Consider the following 13575-nt stretch of genomic DNA (forward strand, 5'->3'; position numbering starts at 1 on the left):
AATGTCCATAATCAACACGTGAATAATCAAAATGTATTCATACAATGAAATCTCTTTAAAGAATGAAGTCCCGATTTGTGCTACAGCATGGATGTGCCAGACACATAAGATCACACATGATTCTATCAATGCAATGCCCAGAACAGCAAGTCCATAGAAGGAGAAAGCACGTGAAGGTTTTCCAGAGAAGGCATGCAGATAGAGCATGGCTGCTACTGGATTCGGGCATTTTTTTCCAGGGATTTTTTTTAGGGTGATGAAAATGATCCAGAATTTGACAGTCATGTTGGTTGCACAGCTCTGTGGATATACGAAAAACAACTGAGTTGTATGTTTTTAGATGGTGAGTTTTGTGGTATGTGAATTCTATCTCAATAAAAGGATTCAAATCTTATGTAGTTTCTTCAGTCTAACTTTTTAAAATAGAGTTGTATTTCAGCATTATACATTTGTGTTTAATGGTTTATCACATAATTTCTCAACCTTATCATTGGTGTTAAGGTCATTTTTTTTTAAAGATTTATTTATTTATGCATGTAAGAACTGGGGTACAGACCAGAGATGTGGTGGTGGGGGAGTGAGAGGTTTCACCAGAGACAGAGTGGGGAATAGAACAGCAGGCTGATTGAAATTCACTGCTGAGGGGAGCAGTGGGTGAGACAGGAGAGGTCTGCTTTGCCATGTGGGTTGCTCCCTGGCTGGCTGGGGATTGAACTCGTGCTGCAGTGGCTGCAGATTGCTTCATAGTTTAGTGCTTAACCCCTTGCGCCACCAGGGAGGCCCCCCATTTAGGTCATTGTTGTATGGAGCCATCCTGTGTGGAATATTTACCAGCGTCTCTGGCCTTTATACATTAGATGTCTGTAAAATTCACCTATACACACCTTCCACCTCAGTGAATAATCAAAAATATCTCCAGACATTGCCAAAGGTCCTGGGGCCAAAGGCAAAAATCATCCCCAGTTGAAAAACACTGATTTATCTTTAGTCTTCCTACTAAAAGTGAAGATCCATGTGGGCGGGGATTTTATTTTATTTACATGGGTTTCTCAGTGCTTAGAATAGTGGCTGGCACATATATACCCTAGTATCATGGTAAAGATAAGTGTGAATGAATGTATTTTGCTGTAACAGTATTTATTAAAATATCCAGTCTAAAAATATCAAAATTATCTCATGCCTAAGGTTGTCCATTGTCCTGGAATTAACATTATCGAGACTACTTGTCTATGCTTGGGGGTGGGGGGTTACTAAGCTACTGCTTTGACTCCCCCCATCAGCCCAATCTGCAGACTCCATCTAGAATTGTGCTTTTTGACCAGCCATGCAGGTCACGGGTTATTAGAGGCCACCAAACATGCCCTTACGTCATGTATGAGGGCACCATCTGCTCCCCGCAGATGCGTATCTGCTCTTCAGATCTGGTTGCCCCCAACTCATCAAGTCACCTGGACTGCCACCAACGAGGAAGCCTCCATTTATCATCATATTTGCATAAGAAAGGAAACCTATTCAATGCCATGTCCAAATCCAGGATCTGCCACTGACTGATCATGCTTTCCACACACCAAACCCAACTTTCCACTTGAGTATCCTATTAAAAGTTGGCTCTGCTTCTTGTTCAAATTCAGAGGCTAAATGCTAATGACTTGCTGCTGCCAAACCCCCACTATGGGGATTATCACTTCCGTGAAAGGTGCCAGAATGTTAGCAGCTCAAGTGTGAGATTTAGACAAGGCTGGACTTGGATGGTTTTTATATTAGCTGCGATTGTCTACAACTTTGTTCCTGAGTTTCCATTCACTGGCAAGGCACATAACTTTTTTCTCCTTCCTTCTCTCCCTCCTCTCTTTCTGTCTTCTTTCCTTTCTTCCTTCTTCCCTCTTTTATTTCCTAAGCAGTGGTGGTTCTGATTTAATTTTTGTTGGCCTATCTTTTCTGATCAGAGACAAATTCTTTTATTAAGCAACATGTCCCACATCCTGTGTCGTGTTTGTTTTATTGTGTGTGTGGTTTTTTTTTTTTTTTGGGGGGGGGGGAAGGCTAAAATAATGGATAGTACTTAAGTGTTTACTACATGCTTTACATTTTATATATATATATATATAGATATATATACTCTTTGTTTCTCAAAGCCCATTTTACAGATGTGGGGTCTGAGATGCCAAGAACTGTACCCAAGATCATGCACTTTTAAGTGGCAAAGCTCAGATTCATAACTGCTTGGTCTGAACCCTTAAAGATTTTTGTATAACCTCTCCAGCATCATGCTTGGACCCAGATCTTGAAGGGGCTAGGGGAGAGAACAGTTTTATCAAAACAGAGAAACTGCTGCTATTGCTTTTGGAGGACTGGCCACAGAGCTGTGAATTGCACAGAGGGAGACAGCCATTGCTACTGTGGTGTGTCTGGGAGGCAGTGGAGGGGTTAATACCCTGAATTCTTTCTTTTCATCCACTTATCTCTTGTAAGTGTCTCTGTTGGATAAACGTGTAGATACTATTGCATGTTTATCAAACATCAAAGTTATATATCTACACACACATATAGTTTGAGTGTATTTTGTGTATTATGTGCCAGTCAGTAGTCATGATTTCCTATCTGGAGCATAGGCAGACGAGACAGCCATTTGATACAGTCCTACAGAGGCCCACCTCCTGGGCCACAGACCCAGGGGACAAAGGTGGAGGACCCATCTGGTGGGGCAAATAGACACAGAGATTAGTGAGTATCCCCCAAGAGCAGAGTACAGACCATGTTTCTTGGCTTTGCTCCCTTTTCCCAGAAATGCATATTCAGTGTGAAGGAATGATACTATATAGTGGAGTGCCCTGCCTGACTGAAGAATGAAGGAAAAACTCCTGGCTAAAATATCAGCTCTTTCTTTTCTTGCTCTTCATACTCATCTCCATCTCCATGTGTCTTAGAAAGTAGAGCAGCAGTTTTTATATATCAGAATGCTGCAGACACCTGGAAATTAGTCTTCTTTGAGAAACACCTTGAAATGTATTGAATCACATCAACTAAAAATAATTTTACTCATCAAAAACATATTAGGTATATACAGGGTAAAGTTAAGGCCATAGACATCTTATGTAACCAGCTGCTTCTAATTACATTTGTTTGCACTTTGTTCATTTTATATATAAGAGCACTGAGTGCTGAAGTTTTAGGTAAAATTTATGATGTGAAAATTGTGAATTGGGAAAAGACTCTTTTCTCGACAGACACAATAGTCTGCAGGAAAAAAATTACAGCATTTCCAAATAGAGGGAACATTTACTTCCTCATAGAAACTTTAACAGGAGAGGCAGAACAAAACTGTCTCACACAATTTATTAAAACATGCAATGAAAGCTTAGTTAACTGCCTCCCCTAATAAAATGTGCTTCAGACATCAAAGATGGGTTGATTTCGGTTGGTAGCAAGCCTTTTACTTTAGAAAGCAAATGTCTAGGGACGTTTCTATTGTAGGATTGGATATTGAGCCCAGCTTCCTAACACCTCACTTGTCCCTTGTAGTGCTCGCTGACCTGGCAAATGATAGTCCTGAAGCCCCACCACCTCCAGGTCGTCCACAGAACAGCACATCAAGTTCAGCTGACTATACTGATTGACATACAGTAGTGCCTACAATAATGCTTCCTTGTCAGTTTGAAACCATAGGTTCACCCCCATGAATACAGCCTGCAATTCAAAGGCAATCCAAAAGACCTCAGAACAGAAAAAACATGAAGGCTACATGGGGAGGGGGTTAGTGACCAGAAAGGGCCACCTGGGGAGCTTTTTACATGTTAGCAGGAGATACAGATGAGGGCTTTGGGGGTTTCTGGCCATGTTCTGTTTCTTCATAAGTGTGAAAATAAAATGGTGGTGTTCCATTTATGAAAATGGAGCAGACTATACAATTATCATATGTGTTATTTGCTTTACATATTTACATATATAAATATGTAATTGAAAATATGGGCTCACATATGGGTTCAAATTGATCATGAAGCATTATTATAGATACTACTGCATGTTTATTAAACGTCAAAGTTATATAGCTACACACACATATAGTATGAGTGTGTTGTGTGCATGTGCCAGTCACTACTCATGGAGCAGAGGCAGGGACTGCCCTCTTGTTCAGGCAGTTTGGATTTAGTTCTTCCTTGGCCATATGAACAGTTCAGAAACAAACAAATGTACATTAAGAAAAGAAGACAAATATTAACAAATATTAGGACTTAATGATCTGGGGGGTATTTCACTGAGTGGTCTTGAAAGCAGAGTTCTCTAAACAATTAAATTCTGTTACAGTATATTGCTACTAGAGGTGGGGAAATGTCAGAAACTTTCCACCAAGATCGGCTAAAATAAATGATTTGCTGCCTACAGGTGAACTTTATTTATTGTGCAATGAAGTGACTTGCACAGAGCTGAGAAACATATTATTTACTGCCTTTTGGGTAGGTTCTTTTAATCAGGAATTCCAGCGAAACAAGTCACCACATTCCCCAGTCATTCCATATGATCCAAGTTTTACTGTAATGTGAAATCATTTACAAAGTGAATTTCTTTTTTTTTTTTTTTTTTAAAGATTTATTTATTTATTTATACAAGCACTGGGTACAGTCAGAAGCGCGGGAGGGTGAGAGAATTCACCAGAGCCAGAGCAGGGAACAGAGCAGGCAGAAGGACCGAAGTACACTGCTGAGGGGAGCAGTGGGCGGCAGGAGAGGTCTGCGCGCCATGTGGGACCCTCCTCAGGTGGCCGGGGAGCAGCCGGGGATTGAACCGGCGCTGCAGAGGCTGTGGACAGCTTCGTAACCCAGCGCTCAACCGCTGCGCCACCGGGGAGGCCCTACAAAGTGAATTTCTAATGTAAGGAAACATTACACATAAATTGCTGCAGAAGTAGTTGGTGTGGTCAGTCAGGTGGGCTCAAATAATAGATGTTAGAACTGAAAACAGCAGATATCTTATCCAACCCCCACATTTTTTGCAAGGGAACTTAGGCTCAGAGAGATGATACTGACTTCCCAAGGATACATAGCTGACTTCAGGCTTATTTGTAACCAGAACCAAAGTATCCCTATTTGCTGATCTGTGCACCTTTGTTCAGCCTGCTTCTCTGGAGCCAAGGTGTCTCCCGGAGTCAAACTGCTTGGATATGAATTGGGTTAGCTCTTGGACTTGCCAGTTGGGTGTGACCCTGGGTCCTAGTGACAGGTCCTAGCCTGTAAAATATATTGCTTGGGCATTAAATCCAAAGTATAGAAACTCAGATGCTGCATGGAAAGTACTCTGAGAAAGCAATTCCCTAGAACAGACCTAAGGCAGCAGGAGAACTGGAAGCTCGTTAACCTCTCTTTTTAGGAGTGAGACAGAAGAGAGAAGGTCTTCACCGTAGAAACCTTCCCAAGGTTTTTGGCCCTTCACCATGGTGCCCAGGGGAATTGTTCTTTCCTCCTGTGTGCATAACTTCCTTACTCCTGGGCCCTTCAGAGAAGTTTGGTGAGGCATTCAGATGTTATCCCTTCTTTTAATGGCAAGTCTAAACACATTGAGCATGGATTGTATTCCCCAATGTCAGTGACTTCTGGAGCCTAATTGTTGGCTGTTTACAGAGTGTAGACACCTGTCATCTAATGGAGACAGTAAAAGAACTTGTCCTAAAGGCTGTTATAAGAATGAAAAGAGATAATGTATTAAAGTGGGTCAGAGGATGCCTGACCCAATTAGCCACTTAAAAGTTGTGCATAACTTCTGTTTTCCAGCTACAACACGATAGCTTTGACATTGATGTCCAAGAACCTGACAGTTCTTTGGCTTCGATAAGTTTCTCTTTGTAGAATATACTACTAAAAAATAATGGTGTTGGTGAAAGCATTAGACAACAGGAAAAAGTTGATAAAATAATGATACAGGAATAATCTGGTTGGGACACTTTAACTTGTTTCTTATAACAGAAAATTATTTGTTGAATCTTCCTTTTTTTCTACTCAGGCTTTGGGTTGGAAGACCTAAGTTTTCACTCCTGTTCCATTACTTAATAAAAAGGGTCAATGAGCAAATTATCAGACCACTTGGAGCCTCAGACTCCTCATCTTTGAAATGGTGGGTGGTTGTGGAGCAAAAGCGGGAGACGGTGTACCAGAAGAGGCGAACAGTGTTGTGGAATGAACTCTAAAGAGTAGAAATCTTAAGAAGCTTGTGTTTCCTCTTTTCCAGTTTCCATCTTGCTGCCACAAAAGGACACATGGAATGCCTTAGAGTTATGGTTACACACGGTGTGGATGTGACAGCCCAGGACACAGCTGGTATGTGGTCTTTCTCTCTTAGGTCAACAGGCCACCGCAACAGTGACACATGGTCACTGTGGAAAATCTACAACCTACAGATAAGCCCAAAGAAGAAATAGAATCAACACCTATAACTAGCCTGTGACTTGATTTCTTCATTTGTGCCTTTACAAGTGTGTTTCCATCTTCCATGTGGTTAGTCAACAAGAGCCTATGCTTCTTATGCCCCATTTTGCTATAGTGTGACCGTATACAAGAAGTGATTGTAGTTTAGAATATATGTGATATACATCATGTTCAATGATATAGAAACATTTTTCTGAGATTTATATGAGATCAGATTTTCTGGTCTTAGCACTACGCTGTATTCCTTAATTTTTGCTTTGATGAGTCATGGTAAGTGGTAAATGGAGTGCATTATCTAGGATCTCAGTTTCTCAACTGGCTGAGATGAGCTCTGCAGACAGAAGTCATGATCTTCATCTGGACCAGGGGCCCATAGATTTTATTCCTCACTGTTCTTCTGTGCGTTCAAGTCACCTGGAATTGGAAGGGAGGGAGGAGAAATAGAGAGCAAGGAGGGGACATGTGCTGAAGGGAAGGAGGGAAAAAGCAAAGAATATAAAGAGATATTCACGTGCTCCAGTCTCTCATATAAACACAGGCTCTACCCTCTGAGACTCAGATTCCATCGTTTGGAGTTTGCCAGCCTAGTGGTTTTAGTGTAAAGTTTCCCAGGTGATTCTAATGGGAAGCCAGTGCTGACAAGTGATACCCAAGGGAGAGAAAAGGTAGTGTAGTCTTATCTTTTATAAACATTATTTTACAGGAAATGGGGCCCTGGGGACCCCAGCCTGGGAGGCTGCCCCTGCAGGCCACACCAAAGGAGCAAAACAAATATGAGGATTTGTCACTGTACTTGAATATTTTTGCCTTCTAATCGGACTTTGTTATTTTTACTGGAATATGAAATCAGTCTAACTCCATTATCTTTACCAAGTTTCTCATTAATCCGTAACAGATCCCTTACCCTCCCCCAAAATACGTTCGCTTCCTCAGAGCAGTCATCTTGGTGGGTCAGTGAGATATTGAAGAATGCGATTATTACTCAAAATATGGTTGGAAAACGTGTTTCAGAATTGTTTCCCAAAAGTCTATGGCACTTTCTTTAATTTAAATATTCTCAGTGACTGGGAATCTTTTTTCTTTGAGAATAGATTTATTTTTTAGAACATACTAAGAGGCACTTGAAGTCATATCAGATAAGTGAGGTATCAAACTGGTAAAAACATTTTTGATCAAAAATAGGGTGTGATTGAAGTAGCCATGACTTTCCTTAATCGTTGTAGAGTAAGTATCAGGCTTTTCCGCCCTCCTGCCATTAGATTAAATGCATGCCTGATGGCAGAAACCTGGAGTAGGGTGTAGGCATGCATAGGTGGGCACACCTGGGCTGAGAGACTGGGCTTATAAGGGCGGCGTCAGGGGACGCCAGCAGAGTGAAAGGACCAGACCAGTCGAGACCAGAACGAGAGCAGCACCAGCAGGGAAGCCGAGGCTATAAGAGAACGCCAGAGAGCCCAGAAAGAACGAAGACTTGCCGGGGGCTGGGAAGCCTACTAGCCTCCTGGCTGCCCGGCACCCTGTCACCCCTGCCTGCCATGAACCTGGTAAAATGGCAATAAAAGCCTGAAAGGGCACCAAGGGCACCAGGGCTCCTCCTTTACCCGTCTGCATAGGGTCAGAGAGAACCTAATCTGTGCCCTTCCTGCCACTACAATCATTCCCGTGGAAATCTCCAAAAGGATCTTCAGAAATGGCAATACCAGCAGAAGAATGGTTTCCTTAAGTGACTTCTTTGAGGGAAATCTTAATTTATGAGGGAATAAATTGGAAAGACAATATAGCCGTGTTCACTGCATTTGATTTTAAGACACAGACAGGAGTCCAGTTATTCCCCAAAATGACTAAACCTTTCCCTTCCTCTTTTTAATTGTAGGAGAAAAGTTGTATTATAAAAAATGTTTTTCTAATACATGCTCATTGTAGAAACTTGGGAAATATAGAAAACTGTAAAGATAACCAATGCTCCTACAGGAAAAACTTTGTGCTGTTGTGCTGTTTTGCTGTATTTTCTTCCAGATTTTCCCTGGCACATTTTGACATAGTTGAGATCATATTAACTATCAGACTTTACATCCTGCCCTCCTTTTTTAAAAATAATCCGCCGCCATTGTCCCACACGTGAAGCTCGTAAGCACAGCCTTTGTGGCCACATACTTCAGATGGGTAGAGTTTGTATTTACCAGCAGAGCTGTAACTCAGTGTTTAGAGATTGGGGAAGCATTGGCAGAGAGGCCTGGACACCCCAACACTGCCCCCCAACAAGCAACACGAAAGGGGTGATGCTGAGGACCCATCCGGGGCCTCTAGGCACCCATCTGTGGGAACTGGCACCATCCTTTTTTTTCTTTTTTTAACTCTGAGTGAAATTAGTGGAATCCATAGCACTTTGTGGCCCCGGAACATTGTTCAGACATTCCAGGACTTGGGAATGTCCCCAAGCTGCAGTCACTTCCCCTCTCTCCTACCATTTTTTAGCAGTGAGGTCAGCACTTGGGCCCTTGGTTTTTTTGTTTTACCGTGTGCTGAGTGAGGCACTGACTTCTCACATTTTCTCGAAAGCTTGCAAAGAGAATGCGAGAACAAAAGAAGGAAAAAGCTGCGTGGGAAAAAGTGCATGGAAATGTCCTTTGCGTTATCTAGAACAATACTTCTCCAGCTTCTTCCTGTCATGACAATCAAGATAAATGAGATGCTTTTGCTGCCCACGCCAGTGCCCTTCCTGCAGGCCACAGCCCCTACCCCCATCTTGCCCTGTCAAGAAAGCATGTCAGAATCTAGGCAAGTACATGGACATTAGTCACTGTGCCTTGGACATGCTCATGTTTTACTAGGCTAACACGTTTTACTGTGGTTAGGGGATGAATTCAATGGCTCCACCTTTACAGTAGTATCTCTTCAATAAACCTACCTGGAGCATTGCTCTACTATCACCTCGATCCCAGAGCCCGATGAGAGCTGGACAAATAAAAAAGTTGTCCCCATAAGTCTCACTGTCCAGCAGTGTTTTGTTTTGTTTTTTTAAAATCCTCCTTACAAAACAGAATTAAAAGGACTCTTTTTATTCATTTTACCCACAGTCTACAAGATGGTCAAATTGTACAATTTCCTACCTTTGTTGACTAGATTTAAGTCATAAAGTATTTTTTTAATTATTTTTGCACATAGAAGAACTAGGGTGTAGGACCAGAGGTGCAGTGAATGAAAAGATTCAAATACTTTTTCAGAAGAAATGCTTGGAAACCTGACCTTTAGAAACCTTTCATGTTGCCCCTACAAAGACTTGTGAAGGCCATGAGCTGTCAGAAAATCAGGCCTTGGGTGTAGTGACAAGACAACAGCAGCAATCGTGTTCTTGGAGATGACCTTGAGGCCACAGTGCAGTGACCTGTGTGGGCATCACCCTCCTGAGACAGCTTGCTGTTTCGGTGATCATTGCTGCTTCGCTGGCATCACCATTAAGCCCTCACACATGGGGCTTTTGAAAAGATCTCTTGTCGTGAAAACATAAGGAAAAGGTTTGACAATCTCTTTGTACAACTCAGAAAAAGAAACCCGGAAGACATGTAGCGGCTGGTGACTTGGGCTTTTGGTCTGGCCGTGTTTCCTTAATTCCTTCATGGCCGATTTGCCAGACAGAAGTACAGATGTGTCCAGACCAGATTGGGGTGGGTGTGGGGGGGACTCTGTCTCTGAACTGGTCCTGCATCCCTTGTCTGGCGCCCTTCGCTGCTTTGTTTGCTCTGTTCTTCACTGATGGAAGAATTGGCATTTCTGTCTGTTTCTTTTGAAACTCTTCTCCCAGATAAATAGAAATTGACTCCCTAGTTGTTAATTTTTTTTTTTGGAGGGGCGGGAAATATCTCCACATTTAGCAAGAGTTTTGAAATTGGATTAAACAGAAGCATTAACAAAAGATTGAAGAAGATAAGAACCTTCTGTTTGTTATCAGTGTTTCTCTAAAGCATTAGCTTTCAGGTTCCCATTATTAGTGCGTGTACGCATTGGACTCACCATGTGAGGGACCAAAATAAAAGTGGCTTAAACAGGGTAGAACTTTTTCCAAGCTGTTATGGCAGCTCTGCCCCTCCGGAGCATCCTGTTCCTCCACCATCCCTGAGTGGTGCCTTCATCCTAATGGCATTTGATGGTGCCCCCCTGTGTCCCACAGCAACAGGAAGAGTAAGCAGAGCCGGCGGGCAGACACACTCAGAGCTCCACGGACAGATGTCATTTGCGGCCACACCTGGATTTACAGGGAGCTGGGAAGTTCTGGGCAGCAATTTGTCCAGTTAAAAAGATAGAAGGTTTTGCTTTTAGAAGGAGGTGGGAACAGACTAAAAGACGAGCAGTTTCTGTCATGCTTCCATATCCTAAATTTTCTCTGCAATTGTGTATTTGACTTACATAATAAAACAATTTCTCATAGAAGAAGAGAGACTTAGGAGAGTGAGAGGTAAGTTTGCACAGAGTCCGCTGAAGGGGAAAACCTGAGAACTCTTATCTTCTTTAGGGTTTCCAGGCGCTGGCTTAGCTCTGGTTTTGATTTCTGGGTGGCCTTTCATTCCATTATGCTCCCTAATCCCACTCAATTTGGTGCCACATGAAGTGTAATATCCTAAAAGTCAGGCACTGTAGAGAATGGGTATTGATAATGTCACTGCAAATTGGAGTCCATAAATTCATATTTTATTTTGGAATAAGGGGAAAGCAAAACAGTTGTATAATTTGTGGTACTTTGCTGCCTGTTGACTCATTTGCAGGGGATGGCATTTGCATAACTCATTTGCATAATCTGAGCTGATGAAATAACATTTCCAATGATGCACACTCATGCAAAAAATCTTTTGAGTCTGTATAAAGTGCAGTGTAAAGCTATAGGATTTTAAAAATAAGGGGAGACTAAGGGATAATTTTATAACTTTCATGGTAACGGTTATTGTAAGTAAATCTTCTCATTCCTGGTGAATTCCTTCTCATTCCAAGGTGAATGGACTCATGCTTTGGTTATAAAAATTTGCTGTCAGGATGAGGATTTCTAAAAATAAATATATTTTAGTCAAATATATTTAAAAGTATAAATAAGAGCCAGGTTTACACTTTTATTAATACATTAAAATATTTAAATATATCTGACATCCTAAAACACTGATTTTTAAGATAAGCTTAAGCTTGCTTTGAGTATCATTTAATTTTCTTTATATTTTTCTAAATGTTTCTGTGTTAGGATCTCAAACTATCATTTCTCAAACTTTGGCCTTTTGATATCTGTTAGCCATGTCTTTGTATCCTGTGACTGTGTCGATTTAATTTTTTTCTACATGTACTTCAAGTATATATTCAAAGAATTGAAGGAATTATTATTGTCTGAGGTCCTTTGGGGAAGGTGTCCCAGGGTGAGAATAACTGGGCTCTCCCTCTGAGGCTCTCTCAGTAACAGGATTCTAAAGCCACTGTAATGGCCATAAAAGCAAGGTGAACGGACTTGTGCATTCATAACACTGTCCCTTTTACTTAGAGGCATAGTTCTGCTGGAATTCACTTGAATTAGTGTTGCCCTGTTAATTTGCCTGTAGGGAAATTGCTTCCTGGTATTTCTGACAGGTCTACAGCAGGATTGGGTTGTTTGGGGGACAGACTTATGTGCTATCTCCTTATAGTGAGACATTGCCACTAATATAATATATTTACTCCAATAAAATTTGCATTTGGAAAGAGAATTTTGTTTTAATGGCAGCAGTGAGAGACATTTCCCTTCAGAATAATGCTGTCCAGGGACTGATGCGTCATTTGCACTTTAAGACATTTTTTAAGTGAAAAATAATTCAGTGTTCCTAGTTAGGAAAACATATCACAGAGCGAGGGAATAAAAGAATTTTGTTTCTTTAGAAACACAGCACTTATTTCCAGGTATGTCTAGAATACTTGGAGTGAATTGAAAATCTTTTATTTATTTTATGATGAGTTGTTTAAATCTTTCTACCATCTTGTCTTTGGAGAACTGTGCCTTTTTTCCAGTGGGTGCTGTTTATGAATACCATTTGTCCATGCATAGACCAAGTGACCGCATCGCATGCATGACATAAACAATCTCCTGCTTATAATCAGGACAGGTTCCAACAGTTCATCTGTAAGACATCTGCTTAAAATTTACAATGTGCTTGTCCTTAGAAACATTGGTGTAAATGACAGTTGGGGGACAGGTTAACCCACCCACACCTGTCTGATGCATAATGAAACTGAATTCAGTGCCATTATATGCTAAAATATTTTGGAAGGAGGGTGATTTATTCAGTAAAATGAGGAAAATGAAGAGACAGTCTTAGTCTTCTTATTTCCAAGGATCTCATTTCGTAATGTCCATTGTCAACTGTTGGGGGGAGGTGGAGGGGTTACTGATTCTCAGTGCTCTACCCCACCAAATTTCCCCCTTTCATGCAGACCCTTAAACTCTCAGAACAGCTGGTCTCAGAAAAAAAGGGATCTCGCCTCTAGGCCTTACACATGCTTATGTACAGATCACTGTGGTCCTAAAACCCTCTTTTAAATTTTTATGTGTTATCTCCTAAACATAGAATTCTCTAAAAATGAGTGGACTTCTAGTCAGTGTAGCAGAGTGAGGACTAATTTAGAAAAGAGAAATGATACTTGCCACTGTATAAAAGAAAATTATTTCTGGGCCTTCCTGGTGGCACAAGGGGTTAAGCACAGCACTGTGAAGCTATCGACAGTCTTTGCAGCACGAGTTTGATCCCTGGCCAGCCAGGGAGCAACCCAGATGCTGCAGCAGACCTCTCCTATCTTGCCCGCTGCTCCCCTCAGCTGTGTATTTCAGTCAGTCTGCCTGTTCCGCTCCCCACTCTGTCTCTGGTGGTTCCTCTCACCCCCGTACCTCTGGCCTGTACCCCAGTTCTTGTATGCATAAATAAATAAATCTTTAAAAAAAAAAGAAAATTATTCCTCTAAGCCAGTGATTCTCAACCAGGATGATCTTGCACCCTCCCCACTCCCCGGGGATATTTGACAACATCTGGAGATATCTCTGTTTATCCCAATTGGACATCTAATAGGTAGAGGCCAGAGATGCTGCTTCACTTCCTGCAGTGCCCAGGATAGCCCCCCAGCTTAAAATGTCAGTGGCTCTGAGACTGAGAAGTCTTGC

General features: G+C 41.6%; 1 protein-coding gene across 3 annotated transcripts in view; it reads left to right on the forward strand.

Annotated features, from left to right (window-relative positions):
- Nucleotides 1–13575, forward strand: part of RAI14 (retinoic acid induced 14) — a gene marked incomplete at both ends in the record, with an annotated part of 102770 nt that overhangs the window by 67142 nt on the left and 22053 nt on the right. For all 3 annotated transcript variants that reach the window (XM_084233160.1, XM_084233161.1, XM_084233159.1), the window contains one exon: nucleotides 6220–6308. In XM_084233160.1, the coding sequence (XP_084089286.1) occupies nucleotides 6220–6308 (89 nt within the window). The remainder of the gene's footprint in view (nucleotides 1–6219; nucleotides 6309–13575) is intronic.

Source organism: Talpa europaea (genome assembly GCF_964194135.1).
Source record: "Talpa europaea genome assembly, chromosome: 5".
Classification (NCBI taxonomy): Eukaryota; Metazoa; Chordata; class Mammalia; order Eulipotyphla; family Talpidae; genus Talpa; species Talpa europaea.